The 26,243-nt window shown below is 35.5% G+C and overlaps 1 protein-coding gene across 2 annotated transcripts; it reads left to right on the top strand.

The window, feature by feature from the left end:
* The first annotated feature begins 19,285 nt into the window (after positions 1-19,285).
* On the top strand, positions 19,286-21,047 carry LOC132623158 (probable WRKY transcription factor 65). Of its 2 annotated transcripts, none has more exons than XM_060337867.1 (3): positions 19,286-19,667; positions 19,856-20,002; positions 20,137-21,047. In XM_060337867.1, exons 1-3 carry the CDS (start codon positions 19,528-19,530, stop codon positions 20,771-20,773), a joined length of 924 nt encoding a protein of 307 aa, XP_060193850.1. In that variant the 5' UTR covers positions 19,286-19,527; the 3' UTR covers positions 20,774-21,047. The 2 variants fall into 2 exon arrangements, with proteins under 2 accessions (XP_060193850.1, XP_060193849.1); XM_060337866.1 differs by having other exon boundaries at positions 19,288-19,667; positions 19,853-20,002.
* The last annotated feature ends 5,196 nt before the right edge of the window (positions 21,048-26,243 follow it).

The raw sequence follows: 26,243 nt of genomic DNA, 5'->3' as shown, positions 1-26,243 counted from the left end.
GACTCCGGAACAACTAGAGCGCCTTCAAGTACCGCTGATGAGGCTCTTAGGGGTCGAGCCCGTCTACCTGATTACCTGCGCGACATGAAACGCAGCGTCCGCAAGAAGGGACGTCAATACGAGTAATGTACCGAGTATGTAAGGCATAAAATACATCATAATAAGCAGCGTAAAGAATGAATAACAATTCCATGGAATCATATAACATATAGTGAGATAAGAGAGTAACCTGTACATATGAAAGCCATTTAGGCCCGATACCGTGCACGCTTATCTTTCCTTCGAAAAACATTTCATGTCCATATATAAAGAATAAACGTATCATCATATCATATCATAGCGCCGAAATACGTCGGCTCCCCCACATATGGCCCGCGTCCGGGATGAATTACGCCAGCTGACCAGGTGGCAATGCGTCTATAGCGCAACATATCTCCCTTCCCCACATATGTCCCACATGTACATATACATATCATATACATATATCATATAGCATCATGCATGAGAGCCCAAAGAAAGTCATGTATTCGTCAGAGTGACGTAAGGTCGGTAACCTCCAATTATATTATGGAATAGCCGTGGGCGTCGTGTCTCACCTTGAAGGGACAATTAATATAAGGCGAGACTATCAATGGAGAGTGTCATCATAAGAAAAACATAGAACAGGATCATAAGGCATCGTTTCATATACTTTGAGCCTTTAAAATAGTGAATATCCATAATAGAGTTGAGAAATCAAGAAATAACTTAACATTTTCATATTGTCATATTCATGGTAGGAACATATCGTCAACATATCTGTCATAGAAATTTTCTCATATTTGACGTCAGCGTTGTCATTGTAATACATATCCATCATTTTTGTCATAAAAGCTTACAATACCATAAACCTTTGTTTTGGAAAAATACGAACATTTTGAAAAACGTTGACGGGTTATCGGGAAAGTAATCATACCTTAGAATCATAGACATCTAACTTTTAAAAACAAGTAAGATATGGAGACAATTTTAAATTCACAATATCGGGATCATGCCTTTGAAAGAAAAGGGACGAGCCTTAACATACCTGTTCCACGTCCTATTAGCTACGGTTATGTGTCCGAGCTTGTAAGTCTACATTTAAGATAATTCACACTAATGTTAGCCTTTTCATCGTACACTTGTACCATAATTCAAATTATACTATTTTATATTTTGCCGAAAATCGGGCAGCATCTCCCCTGTTTATATGCTTAGCCCAAATTTTTAATTCAGCAGCCAACAACAACAACAACAATACCAACATCAATTATAATGTTTCCAACTCCAAAATATCTCATAAAACAGCCCACACGCTGTTTTTTCAACTTTCCACAACTAATTAACTCAGTATACAATTATTTAATCGCGTCTTCTTCGTAAATAAACTAGTATTAACACAAATAGAAAGAGATTCATACCTTTCTCCCTTTAATATTGCTTAATCTCCACTTTTTTACGCTAAATTTAGGACACCACACGCTGTCATACGATTATGTACCAATAATTATACGCTACCCGGACTGGAATTTGGAATTTATACCTAGTTTGGGAAAAAATTTGGTTTGGGGAGTTGGGGAGAACTCTCCAGATTTTGGAGAGTTTTTGGGGGTATTTGTTCTGAAATTAAGGTGGTTTACCCCTTTTTATAACGTTTTAGAAGCCGCCAGAAACGACTGGAAAAGTGTTCAGCGCGATCGCGCTGCCTTCTGGCGCGTTCGCGCAGGGTTAATTAAATTCCTTCTGCGCGTTCGCGCCCTCTTTGGGCGCGTTCGCGAAGGTTTAAATTTTCTGACTGGATGTTCGTTCAGTAAAACTGTCATACCTCTTGATCCCGATATCGTATGAGGGCCCACAACCTATGGTTGGAAAGATAATTCAATTATCTACAACTTCTATTTTTGAGCGTTTTTCCAAATTCTAAACTTATAATGCCGTTTGTGCCCCTAGAAGTCAGATCATCCGAAAATGTTTCCTTAAGTCGTCCTTTTGGAGGGCTTATGCCCATTTTTGGCTTATGGGTCCTTCTTAGGACTTGCTCAACTTTCCATATACTATATGTATGTATCTTCATATGTCCTTTATAAAACTTTAACATGTGGGCCCCACTTATCTTGCAGCAACGAGGGCTTTTCGTCAATCAACATATGGACTAATTTACACCATATGGTCTCCAGATGTCATATATAGGCTATTATTACCTTCTTATAACACAACCTTCATTCTGTACTTGATTTTCAAATTTTTATATCAAACCGTGCCTAGCTTTCTTTCGAAGCCTCGGAAGCTTAACCTCTTTAATCCTGACGTAACTTTACTCTCCCTTTGGACCATACTAAGCCGTCTACAGTTTCTGGTAACGCGAAATTTTTCCAGGGTGTAACATTTTATGCCTCCAGTTCCTCCACCGGCTGCTTCGGGTCAACAAATGACCAAAGCTATTCAGTTATTGACGCAGTTAGTTGCCGCTCAGGCACAGCGGCAGAGTACAGGTTCAGGTGATAGGGCGACTAGTACGCGAGCCCGAGATTTTATGAGTTGAAACCCTCCAGAGTTTTTCGGGTCAAAGCCGGATGAAGACCCGCAAGGTTTTATTGATGAGATGTTGAGAACATTGAAAATTATTCATGCCTCCGATACTGAATCTGTAGAGTTGGCATCTTATAGACTCCGGGATGTAGTAGTTCTTTGGTATAATAACTGGTTATCTTCAAGAAAGGAAAATGCACCTCCTCCAGTCTGGCAAGAATTTGTGGATGTTTTCCTTCGTCACTATTTGCCACTCGAGGTCCAAAGGGCCCAAGCTGACAGGTTTCTAAATCTAAAGTAAGGGAATATGAGTGCTCGGGAGTATAGCCTTCACTTTAATTCATTGGCTAGATATGCTCCGACTATGGTGGTCGATATGGGAGATAGAGTTCATAGATTTGTGAGTGGCTTAGGGCCACATTTGTTTAAAGATTGTTTGACAGCTTCATTGCAAGAGGGGATGGATTTTCCCGTATTCAGGCCCACGCCCAGAACTTAGAAGAGCAGCAACATCCACAAAGGGGTGAGCGCGATATTGATAGAGGGCAGAGTAAGAGGGCCAGATCTATGGGTGCCGGTAGCGACTATAGGGGGGATCGCGGCAGTCATATTTTAGATACTCAGACCAGTCGGTGACTAGTGCACCCCCTCGGTTTGCAGGCAAGAGATTTGATCGCTTCATTTATTCAGGACAAGGTCAGAGCTAAAGAGCTTCGGGTTCCCAGTTTGGGGGTGATTATAGTCAGAGGAAACCACCGGTTCCGTGATGTAGTCACTGCAGAAAGCTACATTCGGGCCCATGTCGCCAGGGTTCAGATGCTTGTTATGTTTGTGGACAGACTGGCACTTGATGCGTGATTGTCCCTCGAGGTACGGTAGAGATGGGGTTCAGCCCACAGGATTAGCAGCTGGTTCTTCTTCGTCTGTGTGCCCGATGGGGCAGACTCCCCAGTTTCCAGCTGGCCGTGGTAGGGGCAGAGGGGGAGTGTCCAGTTCAGGTGGCACTCAGCCCCGTATTTATGCTCTATCCGAACGTTAGGATCTTGAGTCGTCTCCAGATGTGGTTACAGGTATATTGACTATATTCTCTCATGATGTTTATGCATTGATTGATCCGAGCTCCACGTTGTCTTATATCACTCTGTATATTGCTAATCGTATTGGGGTGAAACCCGAGCCAATTAAACCTTTTGAGGTATCCACTCCGGTTAGCGATCTCGTAATAGCTAGACAAGTATACAAGGATTGTGTGATTGTGGTATGTGATCGTCAGATCAAAGTTGATTTAGTTAAGCTGAAAATGCTAGATTTCGATGTGATTATGGGTATGGATTGGTTTGCCTCGTGTTATGCCAATGTCGATTGCAGAATGAAAGTAGTTCAGTTCCAATTCCCGGGAGAGCCCATGCTTGAATGGAAAGTTAATACAACGTCCCCAGAGGTAGGTTTATTTCCCACCTTAAGGCAAGGAAGACGATAGCAAAAGGCTATATTTATCACCTAGTCCGAGTTCATGACACCGAAGCAGAGCCACCGACTTTTCAATCTGTCCCGATAGTGAATGAATTTTCGGATGTATTTCTAGATGAACTCCCAAGTCTTCCTCCGGAAAGAGAGATTGATTTTGCTATTGATGTGTTGCCGGACACCAAGCCTATATTTATTCCTCCTTATCGAATGGGTCCTGCAGAATTGAAAGAGCTAAAGGCACAACAGAAGGATATGCTTAAGAAGGGGTTTATTAGGCCCAGTTCGTCACCGTGGGGAGCACCTGTCCTATTTGTGCGAAAGAAAGATGGTTCCTTACGAATGTGTATTGATTATAGGCAGTTGAATAAGGTGACGATAAAGAATAAATATCCGCTACCAAGAATTGATGATTTGTTTGATCAATTACAGGGTGCCAAGTGGTTTTCCAAAATAGATCTGAGGTCAGGTTATCATCAAGTGAGAGCTAGAGAGGAAGATATTCCTAAAACTGTTTTCAGAACAAGATATGACCATTATGAATTTCGGGTGATGTCATTTGGGTTGACTAATGCACCGGCAGTGTTTATGAATCTAATGAATAATGTATTCAGGCCTCTCTTGGATCTGTTCATGATCGTGTTCATTAATGATATTCTGGTATACTCTCGGACAGAATCCGAGCTTGCAGACCATTTGCGTATTGTCCTTGGAATTCTTCGGACTCGAGAATTGTATGCAAAATTTTCGAAATGTGAATTTTGGCTAAATTCTGTAACTTTTCTAGGCCACATTATTTCAGCCGATGGCATTCTAGTTGATACCCAGAAAATTGAAGTTGTGAAGACTTGGCCAAGGCCTACAACGCCTACAGAAGTCCGTAGTTTTCTGGGATTGACAGGTTACTATAGAAGATTCGTGGAAGGGTTTTCCTCTATTTCAGCACCATTGACAAAGTTAACTAAAAAATCAGCAAAATTTCAGTGGTCTAATGCTTGTGAACGTAGTTTCCAGGAGTTAAAGGATAGATTAACCTCAGCCCCAGTCCTGACACTCCCAGAAGGGCCAGATGGTTATGTTGTATATTGTGATGCCTCTGGTGTTAGGTTAGGCTGTGTGTTGATGCAGCACGACAAAGTTATTGCCTATGCTTCCCGACAGTGCGAAAACATGAAAAGAATTATTCGACCCATGATCTTGAATTGGCCGCAGTTATTCATGCGCTAAAGATGTGGAGACACTATTTGTATGGTGTACATATTGATATTTATACAGATCACAAGAGTCTCCAATATATTTTCAAACAGAGGGAGCTGAACCTACGATAGAGAAGGTGGTTGGAATTGCTGAAGGATTATGATGTGAGCATTTTATATCATCCTAGGAAGGCAAATGTGGTAGCTGATGCGCTTAGCTGGAAATCAATGGGCAGTCTATGTGAGGTCCCTCCGGAGAAGAAAGAATTAATCCGTGAGCTTCATCAATTAGCCAGCCTTGGAGTTCGCCTAATTGATTCAAGCAATGCAGGAATTGGTATTCATAACCCAACCGTTTCATCCTTAGATTTGGAGGTGAGAGAGCGCCAATATGAAGATCCCCAGTTGAGTCATTATAGAGATACACTTCATGAGAAAGAGAAGTCGCCATTTAAAGTTTCTATGGATGGAGTTCTTAGATACCGAGATAGGCTATGTGTTCCAAATGTTGCGGGACTACGTCGTCGGATTCTAGGAGAAGCTCATTACTCTCGGTATTCTATTCACCCAAGAGCGACAAAAATGTATCTTGATCTCAAGCTAATGTATTGGTGGGATGGAATGAAAAAGGACATAGCATAATTTGTAGCACAATGTCTAAATTGCCAACAAGTGAAAATTGAACATCAAAAGCTATGAGGATTATTGCAAGCAATAGAGATTCCAACCTAGAAATAGGAAGTGATCAATATGGACTTTATTGTAGGGTTACCTCGTTCCCGAAGCAAATATGACTCCATATGGGTGATCGTGGACAGATTCACGAAATCAGCTCATTTTCTTCCAGTCAAAACCATATATTCACCGGGAGATTATGCAAAGTTGTATCTTAAAGAGATTGTGCGACTTCATGGTGTCCCGGTGTGCATTATTACTGATAGAGGAGTACAATTTACAGCTAAATTTTGGAAGTATTTCCAAGAAGGTTTAGGTACTCAAGTAAGGCTTAGCACAGCGTTTCACCACAAACTGATGGGCAAGCCGAATGCACTATTCAGACCCTAGAAGATATGTTTCGGGCATGCGTGCTAGATTTCAATAGTAGTTGGTGTTGACACCCAATTTTGTCCCGTCTCTCTGCCAAAATACCTATTTTTAAGCTTCTAATATTTTTTGGAAAAAATAAAAAAAATATATTATGTTTACTATAATTATTAGCCTCTTATCAATACCGCCATTGTATCATTCTATCAATTATTATTATTTACCGTATTTTTATTATTATTATTATTATTATTATTATTATTATTATTATTATTATTATTATTATTATTATTACAATTTTTATCATTTTTGGCATTTTACCAGCTTACGCACATACATCGCATTTATCTTTGCATAATTAAATAATAGTATTTATTTCAGTGCGGATTTTCAAAACATTATTGCACGGCTATCACAACGCCATTTTTATCCGGACATTGAGGATTGCATATTTTGTATTGAGAAATATTTAACACAAGTTATTTAAACAGGTCTTTTATTTAAATTTAGAAGCCAAACTATTTCTTGCACTCAGTCCGTATTTTGACTTATCGGACCCCGAATCAAAGTCCGATTAACTCCTGAATATTTTTGGACTAGCCCATATCTCTTATCTCAATTTTTAGAATAATCCGTGTTTTAATTTATTAGCCTATTCGTTTAATACCCGGTCTAAAAATTGACCCGGTCCATTTACGGACCGGGTATGACCCATCTCGTTCAAGAAAAGGGGAAAACCTTAGGTTTCCCCTCATTCTCTCCACCGCCGCATCTCCTTCTCCCTTCCCCCCATTTCGTCGTCGTCTCCGCCTCCCACTTTCACCCGCCACCCATCTCCGCCGACATCATCAACACCCCCTTTTCCCCATCACATCTCCACTACATCACGTTACCCTTCACTGCCACCCCACGCCGCTGTCCTCGCCACTTCACCTTGTCTCCACCCACGCCTCTGACTACACCACGTGACCTCACTTGCTTCTTCATCTCCACCATACCATGCCCCCTTCTGACACCCCACCTTCTCCTGCTCCCCACGCACCTCTGCCATCCCCATTTCCTCTGCTCCCACGCGTAATTCCTTCATTTTTTTAACACAATACAAAGAAAGGATAAAAGGGGGACTTTTGGGATTGAGAAAGGGGGCCCCAAGAATTGAAGCCGAAAAATACGCAGTCTGAAAACCCCCTAAGAATCGAAGTGCTTGAATCGCCAAATTTCTCTAAAAGATACGAGTCTTTAATTGTTCTAGTTCCCCTGTTAAAACCTCGGCTTTCGATTTGCTCAATATCGTCATAAATATTAGATCCTATTCTTTTTTGCTGTGGATATTCGTCCGAATCCGAACATACACGAGTTCGAATTTCAAAGTGTTCGAGTAGGTATCGAGACCTTCGCCTCACTTCGCTGCACCCGAAAAAGGTCGGTAAACCTTCGTTTAGTATTTCGCCTCCTATTTTAGTTTTAATTGTTAATTTCTGTCATGCCTTAGTTGTCGTATGTTTGGTTGCTGCTTGATTTAATTTCCAGCTCAGTAGTTAACAGAGCTTAGTTGTTTGTGTGTCGATTCAATCCAGTTAATTTCTGTATTTATGTGTTCGTAAGAGTTTATCCGAAGGTGATTGAGTCTGATAGTTTTTTTTTTAAGCATTTATTATGGATATGCAGATAAAGATGTTTGAATTTGGTTATGTATCAATATGGTAAACTGTTGAGCTCGGATTTGGAATGTACTAATTTGAGAATTTAGTATGCATACATGAACTACAATAGATATGGTAAAATAAGTTGAACCTCTGTATGTGAACTTGGCATTCCTTCTTTGTAATTATTACAGATGTTAAGTAAGCTTATCCAGTCATCAACAAACTTGTTTGGTTTAAGGCTGTTCTATGCTTAAATTGCTGTCTTAGCTCAACATGTCGCTAGGGTATGTTCAAATGCGTATATAACATACATTCACTGTCTCATTTAGTTGCTTGTTATTGGTTTGCTTGCACTATATGTTAATTCAATCTAAGATATGTTTGGAGGCCTCCCTGACTAACTAGTTTTCCTGCACTATATCTAGTCTGTTGCTTAGTGTTGTAATCGGTAAAGGACTTGTACTCAGTTATTTAGTTTGTTTGGTTTGCTTGGTGTTTTCCTTGAAATGATCCAGCCTACACATACTCAGTAATATGATTATGATCCAGTTTATGTTCGGGCCACATATAGTTTTTTTTTTTTCTTTTCTTTTCTGGGAGCTGTTATGATAGGACCATTAAAGGCTTGATTTGTAACTACATATCTTAGACTGTTAGCTTAAGTTAAGCACTTCATCTAAGATCTGACTTATTCAAAAGAGATAAAATGAACAAAGAGGGTTAGGGAAGTTTTGAAGTGATAATTTGATATTTGAATAGTTGTGTTAAGTCTGAATCTATATGGATGGTCTACGAAGATAATGCAAATTATATTTGTTGCAACCCCTGCCCTACTTCTTTGGTCTGTTTGGTTTATCTTGGAATACTGAGGTGCTCACTACCCTGTCATAAGTTGTCCTATTGTTTCTCTTATCAAATTTCTTTTGAGCTGTGTTGGTTTCAGAGAAAGATACTCATGTTTATTCATATCCTGAATAGATCTAAAGTGTAAGATGTGTTCTTCGTGTGCATTTCCTTATTAAAAGTAATAGAACTGATGTGTTGACTAATAGTTCCCTTTTTATGTGGCATGTTTCTCTATGCTGTGGAATATAAATCTTGAGTGTCGCCTTGTTTTCCATACCATAAATACATAATGACTGAACTGTGTAAACCCGAATATACTCAATATATACAGCCTACTGATCAGTTTTCGATGTTTATTTTTATATATTTAACCTCATTTGTTGATTACATACTAATCCTTTTCCTTTTATCTTTTGCATGAACCTCGCATACGAATCCGAGGGACTCATTTCTCCCCGCATTCGGTGTTGGGTTAAAATCCCAACGCATTATTCTTGAGTCATTTTCCCATCAGGCCTACTCGCAGCAAGAAAAAACAAAATATTTGGGCCTTGGCCCATGTAGATAACAGCAGCAGCCCGTAGCAATACAAATGAAATTTCTGGGCTGAGGCCCAACAACAAATAGGATCAGTAATTCCCAAGGGCTGGTCCATTCGATATTTCTTTACTTCTTTTATTTTATTTTATTTTGTGTCTTTAACTTGTATTATGTGACTAATTTTTATTTTATTGTTATTTTCTTAATTTAGATGAACACTAGTGAAATTAGTGGGGTTTAGTCTTAGTGATGGGTAGTAAACCAATAATTAATTCCATAAGTTTTACTCTCTTCTTTTCATGTTAAAACTATTTATAATGTCTAATATTCATTTTATTTGGAACAATTGATTTGCAAAATAACATGACTATGTATTTTAAAATAAAGGGAATCATATATCATTCTTACTATTATATACATTTCAAAACATCACTAATATGCAAACATAAATTTCAAACGTATTTTAAATAACTCCTCAAGTTTTGAGCATGGTTAATAAAGAACTCCTCAATCAGGCATATTCTTAATTAAGCATGGTTAATAAAGAAAAATCTATTAGCTATTTTGTACTTTATTCACACTTCTAAAACTTAAAGTCAATTAATACCTCATCGTTTAGTTCGTTTTAAATATTTATGAAAATATTGCATAAACTTGCATCTTCTTCCACTTATATGTAATTTCGTAAATTTCATTTTCGTTATGCTGCTTTCATTTAAACTATTAGTAACATTTGTAAACTTTATTTCAAATAATATTCTAAGATTTTTTATGCAAAGTATTAATTTTATTTTAATAGCCTTATTATTTAAAGCCTTACCAATATGTATAAGTCTTATTTTAAACAGCTTATATTTTCCTTTTTGAAACATTAGCAGCATTATAAGTCATTTTCTTAAAATTTAAGCACCGTATTTAATCTTAATTAATTAACCTAAGTTTGGTCGGATAACCGTAAGTTAACGGATTCTAAAGGATGCCTAACCCCTTCCCTTTAGGATAATATAGAGCCCTTACCTAGAATCACATTGGTTAAGCAGACTATTAATTGAGGTTTAGTTTTAACTTTGCCTTAGTTAACCTCTAGGTGTCCTAATTCACCGTTAAATTAATTAGGTGGCGACTCCTTAAATAAAACAAATAGGAATCACCAATACGTCATACCCCCCTAAATCAGACCCGGTTAAAATGGGGTGTGACAGTTGGGATGACCACTTACCTTTTATAGAGTTTGCATACAATAACAGCTATCATTCCAGTATTCAAATGGCACCGTATGAAGCTCTATATGAAAGAAAGTGTAGATCCCCGATTGGGTGGTTTGAAGTAGGAGAGGTACAACTAATAGGCCCTGAGTTGATTCAACAAGCGGTGGAAAAGGTCATCCGGGATCGACTATTGACAGCCCAAAGTCGCCAGAAATCTTATGCGGACAACCGTCGACGAGAGTTAGAATTTCAAATTGATGATTGGGTATTTCTAAAGGTATCGCCGATGAAAGGCGTGATGAGATTTGGTAAGAAGGGAAAGTTAAGTGCTCGATACATTGGACCTTATAGGATTATCCGCAAGGTGGGTCAAGTAGCTTATGAACTAGACTTACCTCCAGACTTGAATCAGTCCATCCAGTCTTCCATGTATTAATGCTTCATAAGTGTGTTGGAGATCCTACTAGGATCGTGCCGGTAGACGATGTTCAAGTGACGGAAAAGTTGGCTTATGAAGAGGTGCCCATTGCTATACTAGATAGGCAGGTACGGAGGCTTAGAAACAAAGAAATAGCTTCAGTCAAAGTCTTATGGAGAAACAATAACCGAGAAGAAATGACTTAGGAAACGGAGGAAAATATGAAGTCCAAGTGCCCACACTTGTTTTTACCCCCAGAAGATGTTCAAGATGAAACATTAATATTATGAGGTATGTATGCTTTCTTTCATGCTTTTGGTCGCGTGTGGCCATTATTTATTGCTATTTTGTTGTAGCCCTATGAGGCATTGTTGTTATGGGCTGTTGTGACGGGATGGTAGCGCCATATTACAGGGGAAATTCTGGCGAAATTTCTGTAGAATTCTGGAGGACTTAAAATTCGAGGACGAATGTTTTTAAAGGGGGGAAGAATGTTACACTTCTCGCTTTCATGGTGGAAAGAACTTACGGTTTTCTAGCCAAGTATGCCTTGAAATGGAAATTTATACCCGAGTATTGAGATGCTAAGCATTTTACCCCGTGTATGGAGGTACTAGTGGGTATTCCAGGTATATTGCAGGATTAGAAGTTGAACGAATTGAACCGATGCAGGCTGAGCAGACTCAGGAAAATCTGCAGACACCAGACGTAATCGACGGACCGTCGATCATATCGATGGGCCGTCAATACGAACCGTCGTTATGTTCTGAGAATTCTGATCTGCAGAAACCGATCGACGAGACACGTCGACGGGCCGTCGATCACCGCCGTCGATATGGTTCTGCAGCTTCTGATCTGTAAAAACAGGTCGACCGAGAAAGTCGACGGACCGTCGACCCGCTCGTTGAACCGCTCATCTGGAACATTCCAGTTCCAGCTATAAATAGACGAGTTACACCCCAAAATTTCAGATTGTACTCTCTCTCTAAGTGTTGAAGGTTCAAGAAAATTCTTTCATTATATTATCACATATCCAAGGGAAATTAAGGAGTAAACACTAAAAAATTGTGGAATCAAGGGTGAGGATACTCTCTAGGGTTTGTACAAGTCAAGAAATCTCCTTGGATTGAAGCTAGGGTTTTCTCAAGTGAAGTATTTTCATTCAAAGGCTATTCTCATATCATCAAGGTAAGTTTTATGATTCTTCCGTGTTATTTAGACTATTGAGGGGTTGAAAGACTTGGATTATGGAGAGGAGGAGAATATGAGGTGCAAATATGAAAATAAAGATATTCTTGAATCATGACTTGACTTGAATCATAGTTCTTGATATGTAATGAGTAAAATCTTACTATAAATAGTATTAAAGATGTTGTAGAGTCATTGTATGAGGATGGATACGGTGTGGTGCCATAGTTAGGGTTATAAAGAAGTTTGATAGGGAATGTTGGACATTTAATAATGTCTAGTTTGATGAAGTCATTGACTAAGGTATTGTAAGTGGGGCTCAGTAGTTAGCTCCGGGTACCCGTCATGGCCCCTAGTCAGGTCGTGGCACTGCCCTTTAGATACTTAGGGGTTCCTATTTGTACAATGTCAACCTCTTTTAGACAAGACGTTGGGCAAAATTAAATCTTGGACTACTAAATTCCTTTCATATGCAGGCAGGACACAGCCGATAAAATCCATATTGTTCTCTATACAGGTCTTCTAGGCTCAAATTTTTGTATTGCCCAAAAAGGCGATACAAGTCATTGAGGCAACTTGTAGAAGGTTTCTATGGACTAGAGTGTTAGAACTATCCAAGAAGGCTCTCCTTGCTTGGGACAGAGTGTGTTATCCAAAAGTGACAGGTGGATTAAATATTCTTGATGTACCTGTTTGGAATAAGGCTGCAATTGGTAAGTTGTTATGGCATCTAGGCACTAAAAAGGACAAACTTTGGTTGAGATGGATCCACTGCTATTATGGGAGGAATAGAAATATACTAGTGGATGTGCCCAAACATGCCTCTTGGATCACCAAAAAGATTCTTAAAGCTACTAAATATTTCCAGGAAGCAGGCTATGACATGGATACAATGATGAACATGGAATAATTCTCTACAAAGCAATTGTATACTAAAATGAGAGGACAATTCCAGAAAGTAACTTGGAGGAAATTGGTGTGTAACAATTTTGGCTTACCTAGGTAGATTTTCATTCGAAGGTTGGCTGCACTTGGAAGGCTATCAACCAGGGATAGGTTGATTAAATGGGGATCATGACTGATCAAGTTTGTGTTAGAACAAGGATGATAATAATAAAAGAAATCCAAAATAAACTTGCTTGGCTTAGAGGCACGTTAAGACGTTTCTTGAAGATAGTTGGAGTCTCTCCCACGAGCAAACAGAAGAATAATAACAACTCTATCTTCGGGATTCAACTAAGCCACAACAAGTAGCATTCAAGAAAGTTGCTCTTCTATTCTTGAATTGGTGATTTCACCTTTTGATCAATGTCTCTCTAAAGTTATTAGGGGAAATTGTTTTCTTGAAGTGCTTTCTTTTCCAAAAGAATGAAACACTATTTATAGGATAAAAATTACATAACATAAAAGTTTTCATTAAATAGGATTTAAAATAGGTTCATGAATTTTTCTTAAAATACATGCAACTTTCATGTAACTTTCAAGAACCTAAAACGTAAAATACGAAAGGAAGAAGTATCTTCAAATTCACATTCATTTAGTTTGAAAAACTTTTATCAGATGAAATGTTTCAAAATTAATTAAAACATTAACTTAACAGTTTGCCCCCTTTGTGAGCATGAGAATGACTCAGTAGCACATTTGTTTTTTTGACTGTGAGTTTGTTGTTGTTATATGGAAGAAATTGCTATTATGGATAGGCATCACTACAGAGCCTAAACAATGGCAAGATGAATTAACTTGGGCCGAAACTCATGCTAAAGTTAAAGCTTTTAAGGCAGAGTTGTAGAGGATGCTACTTGCTGCAGCAATCTACTATGTGTGGAAGGAGAGAAACTGTAGGATTTTTCAGAACACACGACAAACAATCACCCAGATTATTAGGCGAACCATACAGGATGTTCATGTCAATGCTGCAAAAAAGAGTCAGATTGCACTTTGGTTGGAAGATTATAATTGCTACCTTGATTAGATGGATTAGTTGGCTACTGAGGTATCTATGTTGTTTTTGTTTGGTTTATGCTTGATGGTTGTAGGGATGAATATCTGTCAGCCATCTTTCTATTTTTTTGCGCCGTACAAAGTTCAATTTTGGTAATGAAATTACTTTACTTACCAAAAAAAAAAATCATGATTATAAGGAAAAAATAATGTGAAAATTATAGCATACTCCCTCTGTTTCAATTTATTTGAATCTATTTCTTTTTTAGTCCGTGCCAAAATGAATGACCTCTTTCCTAATTTGGAAACAAATTCACTTTATGAATGATTTACAGTCACACAAATTTTCAAGGCTTATTTTGAAACACAAGTTTCAAAAAAATTCTCTTTTTCTTAAATATCGTGCCCAGTCAAATGGGTTCATATAAATTGAAACGGATGGAGTATTATTTTTTAAATATGACTTGCATTACTAGCAGTAGCACTCAAGTTAATTCTTTGAATTAAGGGATCACGTTATTTGTCTTTACACGCTCCTAAAAAGATCTTGTCCTATTTTCCCTCATTACTTGGTTTAATCATCTTTGACTTTGCTTTTGATGATCAGAACGGTCTAATCGTGATTCTTCTTAAAATAATGGCATAATGATTGGTAACAAGTTTTTAACACCTTTATCCAACTACGAGAATTTGTAACTAAATTCATACATGAAGTTTCGTACTCTCTCCGTCTCGTAATAAGTGTTACTTTAGCCAAAAAAATTTATTCCATAATAAGTGTTACTTTAGAAAATCAAAATATAAATTGACTAGTTTTTTTCTATTCTACCCTTAGACAATAAAATAACATCTAAATAATGATTGAAAAAGCCACATAGTAACTTGGCATTGTTGGATTCTCAATGTCAAAAGGTTTACTTCTTGTGCATGCTCTAATCAAAAGGTAAAAGTAATTTATTTTTATTATATAGGGGTAATTTGATAAACTTCACATTGTATTATTGGTTTCTTAATATGCGTGTTTTTTGCTAAGGTGACACTTATTATGGGACGGAGAGAGTACTATATAAATAATCATTTGATCTCTTTATTTTAGTCGTATAAATGGTCTTTTGATATTTAACACTCTATCTGAATTATCATCGGCAATATAATTAGTTTTAAGATTGTTCAGTTCATTTTTAGATTGTGACTTTTAACATATATATATATATATATATATATATATATATATATATATATATATATATATATATATATATATATATATATATATATATATATATATATATATAAAGAATAATGAGTTCAATTGAAATTACGAAACTCGCTCTAAGTTCGTTTGTGTGTAATTCACGTCACTTAAATTTTGTACACTTCACTTAATTGTGATAGGGATATAGTTTGCAATCAGTTCCCTCAAATCACTTTTAAAAAACTACATTCCCATTATGCAAACATTTCCCCTCTATGCTGTGACACCATATTCTTACCTCAAAAGATCTGATCGTTTACATTGTCTCCCTCTTATTGTACACGGCCAAGAGATAAAGATTATATTCACAATCTCCTTTTGTGCACCCAAAAAGTTAGACAAACAAGCTTTTGAACAAAATAATGTGTGATAAAGAAAAGCTTGGCCTAAGAAACTACTAGTTGTAATATAATAACACATATATGGCTGCTATAATAATAAGCTATGACATTATTAAAGTTTGACTAATATATATAATCTAAGATGCTTTCACAAGTCAAAACTTCAAAATAAAGAATAAGAGAAGTGTATAGACGGAGAAGAAGATTTCAGTGTTGAAAGGAAACCAAGAGGAAGTTTCACATGATTTGAAAAATAATGTAGCTCTTTTTATTGTTTAATACATTAATATTTCAATCAACTGCCAAGAACGGATGCAACATGCTGAGATGAAGAAAGTCAGAAGAGGAGCATTAAACAAAGTCATCCAACTGCGCATTGTTACGTAACTATTTGTCTGTAAAATTAGTATTAAATCACTTTGATTAACTAGATGCTTTACATTTACATAACTTCGTCATATTTGTTTAATTAATGCTACTTAATTACCATTTGATTGCAATAGTTCATCCTTTTAATTTGCTTGATTTAGGGTGTGGCAATTGTTGCCGATATATATTTCCTTATTTTTCGTGTATTAAGGCATACACTTGACTACTTGAGCGTATAGTAGTAACACAGAATTCTGTCGACTTATTAGGGGATCCAATTGGCTGCAAATCAGACTTCCACTCGTTTTCGGTAAATTTTGAGGTAAAAATTAAAATTCTTTTCAGCCTTTGTAACTGAAAAATAGTCATCAGTATGAAGATGGGGCTGAAAAGTGACGATGAATGCTATTTCTACTAATTTATGTACTCTTCCACCATATTTCGCAAGCCAATTGTTTTTAAAACCCAAGAACGACTTTAAATTAAGGGAATAGAGTAAATTGGTCATGTGCATAAAATAGGTAAACAATAAGAAACCCGAAAAAGATTCTTGATTTCGGTTCCATGATTACGCATTAAATTTTGATTCTCTCTCTGCTCAAGCAGCCATGTGATACTTCTAAATAATACAGGCTTTTATGGTGCCTGCAGTTTAATTAATGAAACCTCAATCTGATTCCTCCATGCAGAATTAGAGTTTGTTAGAGTGAAGATGGAGATAAGCCAGGTTTTACAATCTATACTGCCAAATAAATAAATATTTATTAGAAATATAATTTTTTTTGCTAATTCAAAGAAATGTATAATTGAAAAATTGAAGCAAATTATTTTCGCTCCTTTTTATTCTTTTTCTTATTCTAAGAAAAATAATATTATAATTTAAGGTTCTGAAGGGGTGATAGTATTCCTCTATCCTTATTCAGGCTCTCGGGTTTAGATCTGGAAATGAAATTGCCTTATGGGAGCTCTGAAACCCCGAGGTCAGACTTTCCTGTGTAAATCGAAATGAATTTGGCCCTAAATCGGGTAGCTAACACCGGATATAACAACAACAATATATTTAGTATAATCTCATCACTGGGGTCTAGGGAAGGTGGGCATACGCAAATCTTACCCTACCTTTGTGGGTTAGAAAGGTTGTTTCGGCCGATAGATCCTCGACTCAAAAAAATGTTCCAAAACATGTTTGAAGTAAATGCAAAAACCGAACACCGGATGACAACCCAAAAAAATAAGAAAAATTAATCTGAAAAAAAGGTATTCAGTGTGATCAAATATTTAATAGAGTCTATCATTCCTAACTTTAGAGTCTATATTTCATCCACATAATCAAGGCGATCACATATTACTGAGTCCGTGGCATGATCTGCAGATTCAAATTAAAGAGGAAAGAGAATAAAAATATTTCAAGATTGAAGAATATATAGGACATATTTCTTCATTTTATTCAAAGCAATGTAATTTTACTATGAGGATTTTAACTCAACTTTCTTCATAATTTTATATTTATTGCAAGCTTTCAATATGTTAGAACACTGTAATATCATTTCAGAGTGTGTTTATATATAACTCTAAGGTGGGGTTAGGCCAATTAATTTTTCTAGCTCTTATTTCCATTCATGTAAAGGGTAACGCATGTCCTATTTTCACTAGAATTAGTACGGTAACGTGTGGTCCTCCCTCACTTTTGGTACTAATTACTTTTGAGTATGAATAATTTTCCCACTTAGAGAAGTCCTTTTGGAACCAGGGTGATTCCTAAAAAAAAAAAAGAATAAAGAAAAAATAGAGTCTACCCCTTTTGCTATAATTCCCTTATTTCAAATTATTACTCTTTTATGTGCTCTTATTGTATTTCCTGTTAACTCTAAAGAGTCGTCTTCGATTCCCTATCCTCATGAAGTTAGACCCTAAGAAAAATTGGATTTACAGTTGTAAATAGCACTATGGCGATAACTTAATAAGTTTCATAACTATAATAATCAGGTATAGCGCGTCGTCCATGAATATTTTAGCTTAATTGCAATTGTTTATCTTATCTAAAAAACATGACGTCGACCTGAACAAATTAATTTACTAAATAATATGGAGTAGTATCTTAAGGAGTTATTCAAAGTAATTTGTTTAATTAAGAAATGCTTTAGATGTTGTCATTTCTCTTTCTTCTTCAATGCATCGAAATTTAATTTCTTGTGAACTAATCCACTATGGATTATGGACCATTCTTTTAAATTCAAAATCGGTAATAATATGACATAGTATACTACAATTGAGGTGCCACTAGGTTTGAGCACTCCTAATTAAAATCTGGAAAAATTATCCAATCAATATATTAATGTCTCCTTTATTTCATTTTCAAGAGAAATAGTTTCTTCAAGATTATCTGAATTTAAAATGGCAAACTGTTGAACTTCTTTTAGTGTATGAAAAGTGAAAATTTCTCAAAATGACACTAACTTCATATGTATATTCTTAACCTTTTCTTAAATAGTCTGCGGGCCAAATTTATAGTTCTGGATAGTAAATTAAATAGACAAAGGTGAGGTAGGGCATCGATTAAGCATGCTAACAAAAATAGCCTTTAACGAGATCTTAATCCTTAGAGGATTGGAGTACAATTCAAACTCTGTTTGGCAAATCAACTAACACAAGGACTTCATTTTACTCTCGTTAGACTAGATCTTGATTGCAAAGTGATAGGGGCATTCTACATTGGTGCAATTATTCTAATTTCTAAACCTCAAAATTGACTTCTTCTCCCCCCCCCCCCCCCCCCCCCTTTTGTCTAAAATCAAGTACGGTTGTTCTTTCGATTTAAGTTCTATCTATTGATCGTGTAAAAATATTACACATTCAAACCGCTTACAAGGAAACTGCATGAAACTCTATTTTTTTTTCATTGCTTGATGACCTCTAATATATGATAAATAAGTTGTAATAACATGTTAATTTACATTAATATTATAAAAGTTTGTTACATTGTCAGGAAGTATAGCTTAAATCTCCTTTAATTAGTTTCTCTTGGTTGTCCATGCTTAATCAACAAGTTAAGATTACAGGTCAATATAATTTTGTAAAAAATGAAAAGGAAAATAAAAACCATGGTAGGATGAGGTCTAGGTTATGGAAATTTAGACGTCTTGATTAGCCATATAGTCCAAAAATGGTGGCGCCCATAAATAAATAGGATTAGAATAACTATTAAAACAAACGTTAAGGTCGTTTTCAAATTGTAATATTATAATTGGCATTTGGATTAGTTTCACATTTGCTTGCACGTCCTCCATAAACAAATACCTCTCCCCATCTGTCACCTTTTCACATCCTTTTTATAGTATTCCTCCATTTTCTTCTTCCCATAAAATCTCTTCTCTCTCTCTCTCTCTTTCTCTCCATGCGTACGCTTCCTTTAAGTACTATCTTATCTTCCATATATCATTATCAACTTCTGTATTTATATTTGTACAAATACAAATTTTATTAGGACCAAAAGTGACAAAGAAAAAGAACTCGATATAGCTATGGATGGAAGATTCAATAACTTTTTTGTTTCGGAGCATGAAGATTCCGAGAATTCACCGGAAAACAGCTCCGATTCGCCACGTTCCGGCATGTTCAATGATAGCAAGTTGATGACTTCTACTTCGTCCCCTAAAAGAAGGTGAGTCTCATATATGTCCTCTTTCTTTTTTTACATGAGTGTAGGATATATCTTGATGGAGTTATTTACTTTTTTTTGGTACAAATATTTAAGAGATTTTAGGGTTTTAATATTTTATTTATGTTCTTGCATGATACATAAGGATATATGATGCTTAATTGTAACATATTTTCTTAAATTTGCAGCAGAAGATCCATAGAAAAGAGAGTGGTGTCAGTGCCAATTAAAGAAGTTGAAGGATCAAAGATGAAGGGTGAAATAAGCATGCCACCATCTGATTCTTGGGCATGGAGAAAATATGGACAAAAGCCCATCAAAGGTTCTCCCTATCCCAGGTTAGTTTATTCAATTTTAATATATGTTCGATAAACTTTTAGGACTGAATTGTATGAAAATCGATAAAATTTAGGCGTTTAATTATTGGATATGTGAAATTGACTGAATTTTACTGTTTTTGTGATAATTGCAGGGGATATTATAGATGTAGTAGTTCAAAGGGATGTCCAGCCAGAAAACAAGTAGAAAGGAGCCGTGCGGACCCTAGCATGTTGGTAGTGACGTATTCTTGTGAACATAACCATCCTTGGCCGGCTTCTAGAAATAATCAACACAACCATCGTACAACTACCACTCCAACGTGTACCAATAATAATGCAAAGACGAAGATGAAAACGATAGCATCATTAACAGCATCACCAGCAACAACAACAACAACAATAATAGCAGCTTCTGATATTGCGGTTTCAGAATTAGAGCAAGAAAATTCCACGAGCAAATTCGCCAACCCATCGGAGCCCAATGATTCAGACGAAAAGTTTGCCAATCTTGGTGAATCTTCCCTAATTAGTAGCAATGAATTTGGATGGTTTTCGGATTTAATTGAGTGTACGTCTACTACCATGCTAGAAAGTCCAATTTTGACTGAAGTCGAAGTTACTGATATTGACATGGCATCGACGTTGACAATGCGAGAGGAAGATGATTCCCTTTTTGCCGATCTCGGAGAGTTGCCGGAATGTTCGAGGGTATTTGGCCATGGAATGATGGAGAGAGAGGAGGAACGCCGGCGACATAGCTTGACAACATGGTGTGGAACCACAGGCTGAGATCGTTTGAACATGTGTCACCTCTCTAAATTTGTCTTTATTTAACAAAAAATATTTTTTAACTCTTTTTAATTCATTAGGAAATTGCGCGTCGTGCGCCATAAGATACCAAAGCAATTTGGTTTTCGCTTTCAATATTTTGAACTTTTCTTAGATTTCAGTGTAGGTTTTGTAGTATAGTAAAATAAAAACTTGTCCAACTGGGAGAGTTCTGTCTCATTCTCATTGTAATTAGCATCATTGGCGGTTTCATTTCCAACGGCTAAATTTCTTCCGATGTCTCTTTTTTACTTTTAAGGGTCTGTTCGGCATGGAGGAAAATGTTTTCCAAAGAAAATGTTTTCTGGAAAATGCGTTCTTCGAAAATAAGTGTATTTTTACTTATTTTTTCATGTTCGGTTGGGTAGTAGAAAATAAGTGAATTGCTTACTTATTTTTACATATTCGATTGGTTGGTAGAAAACATTTTTTGGAAAATACTAACCATGCCCCACTAACCCCACCACCCCATACCGGATGGGAGTTGTGGGGAGGTTTGGTGGCAGTAGGGTGGTTGGTGAAATGTCAATTGTGGATTTATTTTTCCTACTTTGATTAGGGAAGTCATTTTCCTCATTTTTACAGAACTTGTTATCCTAAAAAAAAAAAAAAAAAATTTGACCAAATGAACATGAAAAAATTGAAAACATTTTCGGAAAAATGTTTTCCTTCATACCGAACACACCCTAAGTAAGAAGGAACACATACACCATTTGTTCGTCTTGGGAAATTTGCTAATCACCTCCACCTTTTTTCTCTCTTGCTTTCTTTTATATTTCTACTACATGGCGGGGACGAAGCTGCAGATTCAAATGAACCAGTAATTTTTTCTTAAACCTTATAGTTATATTGAAAAATTTATTAAACATGAATAAATAGTTACTTGTGAACTCAATAACTAAAACAAGCTATAAATTTGTTGGCAAATTCTAAACTCATATAAACTTCAAATCCTAGTTCCACTTTTTACATGGAAAACCAAGAAAATGAAAAGAAGATCGAGGATAGTGAGAATCCAACCAACATGTATTGTGTGAGATACTCTCATTAATTTCATTAAATTATAGTAAGTCTTATTAGTCATGATAAACTAACTACCTTTACCTCCCGTAAAAGCTAGGTTTTCACTCAATTTATTACTATGTATCAACCATTTAAGATGGTATTATGTCATAGGGGGAAACAGAGCTAGATTTTAATAGTTCATTCTATTCTTTTTATGATTATAGAATAATTGAGCTAGGAATCAGTAAATTTTAAATTCATGCATGTATCATTCAAGTTCCAAATTTTAAGTGGATGATAACGTATTATAGTCTGTTAATATATTTTGGGTGATACATTTATTGCAACTGCAATTAAAGTGAATGTCAATAAAAAATCTTATAGTCAGATCTTATTAAACCAACATGCCACCATGTGTCAAAACCTTTGCTTAAGCCTTACAAGCCGGTAGTCATTAACTTGTTAAAGAATTCTGGTTTTGCAATAGAAAATAGGGTGAAACATATGATATAATAGTGAACAAGTATATATAAAATATCCTAGTTAATGTGGTTTAATTATCCATTCCCTTGATCCGTTCTTACAAATTAAGGAAACGAGAAAGCTGGCAAAAAAAGGAGTAGAGCTTACCCAAGTAGTGAAAAAGAACAAGAAGACAAAAACCAGCAGATTCGATAATCCTAATATTAATTGTTTCTTTTTGAGTTCCACTAATGCAAGCAAAGTAGCACCTCCATTCCCAAAATCCCATGTTTTTATTATATACATATACATAAGTGTCGCTATTCACTTTTCAAAAATTTGAGTAATCTTGAAAATTAAATTGGATCAGATCAACTCATTATTTTAGAGTTAAAATTAAAATTAATGCGATTAAAAGGTACTAAAATTTCAATTTTTCTCATAAGAAAAAAAAATTCAAAATGCTAATCGAAATTCACATAGTTTGTATCTCTAAAAGTGCAAAAAGACAGATAATTTAGGAGGGAGGGAGTATATAAACTTGCAAAATTTGATGATGATGGGGAAAAAGCCTAGTGCACTAAGCTCTTGTTTTGTATGAAATAGTATAAGGAAGATTTAAATTAAATCACATAAGTTTATTGTTCGCAATTAATTGCACCTCATAATTAATGAAAAAATGACTTTCGTAAATGACTCAAATTTGATGTGAGTCATTACAAACTTCACTAGCTGACTGTGCTAAAAGTCAAAACGAACCAAAGTTTTGACCTATTAAGTAATGATAGCTGTACACGTTAAGTAAGAGTTGTCCCACAATTATTATTATTTATTTATTTTTGCTGAAGAATAATTTGTATTGGTTACATATGATTATGCTCATCAAGTTCCTTGTGTGATGGTAGTTGCACATGATTTCGAATCAAATTGCATTATCTTAATTAGCTAGCTAAGACCGGGAGTATTATAGTTAATCATTATTAAAAAACAAATAAAATAGTAGGAGAGTAGGTAAAGAGGCTTAAACGAGGGACCCAAATTGCCCTACATTATTCGTAAATAATTAAGAATTTTAAATTGTAAGTTACATTAGTATTGGTTAGAGATTAGGGCCGTTTTGCTCCTAACATATGTTATCAAGTTGTCTTAGAGCATTTAATGAACTTTTAGAGTTCTACGTGTCCCCATATGTTGCACGTGCAAGTCATGGCGTCACATGAAAATATGTAGTAGTATTAACGTCATTGATGAGCTTAAGAATCTTTATCAAGTGTTTCTTCTACTATCTTATCTGTTATGTATGATAAGTTAATTAACTTTCTCGATAAATGCCAAGTATAAATTAATTAAAGTATGTACTAAAGTGAAAGCTTCCTAAAAGACGATTTGGATTTGATCTCTTTCTGTTGTTAAGTCATATAAAGGTTTTGTTGAATCAAATTTGATAAAATGCTCTACTTAGGCATACATAGAGAAAATGACAAACATGGTTCCTCATGTTTTGATAATCTGATGAAGCCTTTGAATTTCTAAACTAATGAATTGTTTTTAAACGGTACTTTTTGAGTGGATATCGGTTGCATGTACCAATAAAAAGTATGGATGTCTATAGTGAGATGCAAGAGAATCTTTATAACGAGTCAGATTAACAGCTCAAATCAATTCTATTTTTTACAATAACCAAAATGAATCCATGACTTAGATATTTTGTAAAGATTGGACCTTTCAATGACTTAGATATTTTGTAAAGATTGGACGTTTGTAACCACAATAATAACCCCACGTATTTGTAGTATTCCTACTTTTTATTTCCTTTTGACAAGCCCTAACTGTCACTTAAGGGAACGTACATCCAATTAGAAGCAGAGAAGGGGAAAATAGGACCAAAAACAAACAAGAAAACTAGGGAAATTAAATATTCTCTCCGTCCCAATTTATTTGAAGGTTAATTAGTTTGGGAGTCAAACAGCTCTTTCTATTACTACGATTTTCTCCAACTATTTTCATATATTGTGAATTATTAATTATGCAACTTATAGTACATGTAATTTTCAATTATGTAAATTTTATTATAAAATATTCAAAAAATCTATTTTTAAAATTGGGACGAAGGGAGTATTTAATTTCCCTAGTTTTCTTGTTTGTTTTTTGTCCTATTTTCCCCTTCTCTGCTTCTAATTGGATGTAGTACCTTAATAGTTCTCTTGTTTGGTTGTTAGAGAAAATGGTAAGAGCAGTAGGTGGAAAAGATTGTCTTCTGGAAGAAAGAGTTTCAGGGAAATGTACTATTGACTTCTTTCTCGTTCTTTTTCTCCACCTAAAAATGAAATGCACTCTTGACTTTTTCATTCAATCTAGAAAGTTTGCCTTTACAAGGTTGATAGTTCATGCAAAAGGTAAAAGTGAATTTTACCCCCAAAAAGTGTATTGAATTGGTTTCTGAGTGTGTATAATTTTGTAAGATTTTGAAAGTCTACTCCTGAAAAAACAAAATTACGATCAGTGTATAATACCAATCTCTAGCGCATCTCTAATGCAAGAAAAAAGGAGTACTAGTAACATTTATCTCTCCGAACTATGCCAATTAATTATTTGTTAATTATAACCAGTGTATAATACATATCTCCTATGAAATTACTATCAAAATAGTCAAGATAGTTACCAATATGCCCCCTCTCCTACAAATCCACCTATTCTGGAAACCACTCTTCAATTTAGGGGTGTTCATGGTCCGGTTTGATTGGAGTTTTAATTAAAATCAAACCAAATCAATTAAGTCGGTTTTTTAAAATATTCAAACCAAACCATTTTGGTATAAATTCTGCCGGTTTCGATTTTGTCGGTTTGATTCGGTTTTTGCAGGTTATAAGAATGTATTTTATAATGCAAATAAATTGATACAATTGAGGGAACAAGTAACTAAATATGCAAGCATATACTACAGAAATTTGCCTCATTATCTTTATTTTTTTTTAAAAAAAACTATTGGCTTCATTCCCCAAAGAAAATGGGGAAACAGAGCAAGAATACCACCCAAAAATATTTTTTTTTTCCAACAATCCAAAAAGAAGTCAGCATATAGGACTATCATGCTCTTCGTGGGCAGTTTTCCAGAATACTTATATAGGATGTGACAAGTTGGTAACTCAATTCCTAACACATAATCAAGTTCACTCATCACTCGAAATTTTCAAAATTCTTCTTCCTTTCTCCACCTACTAAGATAGCACATCAGTAGATTAATCAAGGAGTGTGCTAATTGGTAAAGAAATAACCTCATCCAAAAAAAGTTCAGTTTCAATCACATAAATAAATTCACCCGTACAAAGCTCATTTATCTGGGAATTTGGGGCAAGATCTTTTCTAACACAAACATTTTATAATTAAACAAAATAAACGAGAGGAGGGTACTGACTGATGAAAAGGGTTCGCGAAAGAGTTTATTTCAGGGCCAAAGTTTTCTTTCTAGTTATTTGAATTCGTATTGGATTTGAAAAGACCCAAAATTATGAAGAAGATAGATCAAATATATATATATACACACACACTAGTTTCACAAGGCCCGTACTAAGCCCAGACCCAACTCCAAATAAAAAAAGTAATATTTTAATTAAAGAAATATAATTTATATTGGTAATAATTAAACTTCAAATAAGTATATTTTCAATATATGAAAGCAAAACTTTCATTTCACTCCTTTAATATCTTAACTTTGTTTTGATGAAATTATTTACTTCAAATTAGATGCGGAGCCATAATTTGAAATATATGAGTTTCGAATCCTAATTTTTAAAGTTATTTAGTTCTAAATTAATAATTTATACGTATTTGATGAACTTTAAAGACAAATACAGAATTTGAACCAAAGCGCTACCGTTTCCGATCAAATCGGTAGCTGACGCTCTAATTCCGCCCTACTATAACCCGATCTTGACTAATAATATTGTCTTCATTTTCAACATTG

This window comes from Lycium barbarum, chromosome 12 (genome assembly GCF_019175385.1).
Source record: "Lycium barbarum isolate Lr01 chromosome 12, ASM1917538v2, whole genome shotgun sequence".
Classification (NCBI taxonomy): domain Eukaryota; kingdom Viridiplantae; phylum Streptophyta; class Magnoliopsida; order Solanales; family Solanaceae; genus Lycium; species Lycium barbarum.
This window is presented reverse-complemented; position numbering and strand designations above follow the sequence as displayed.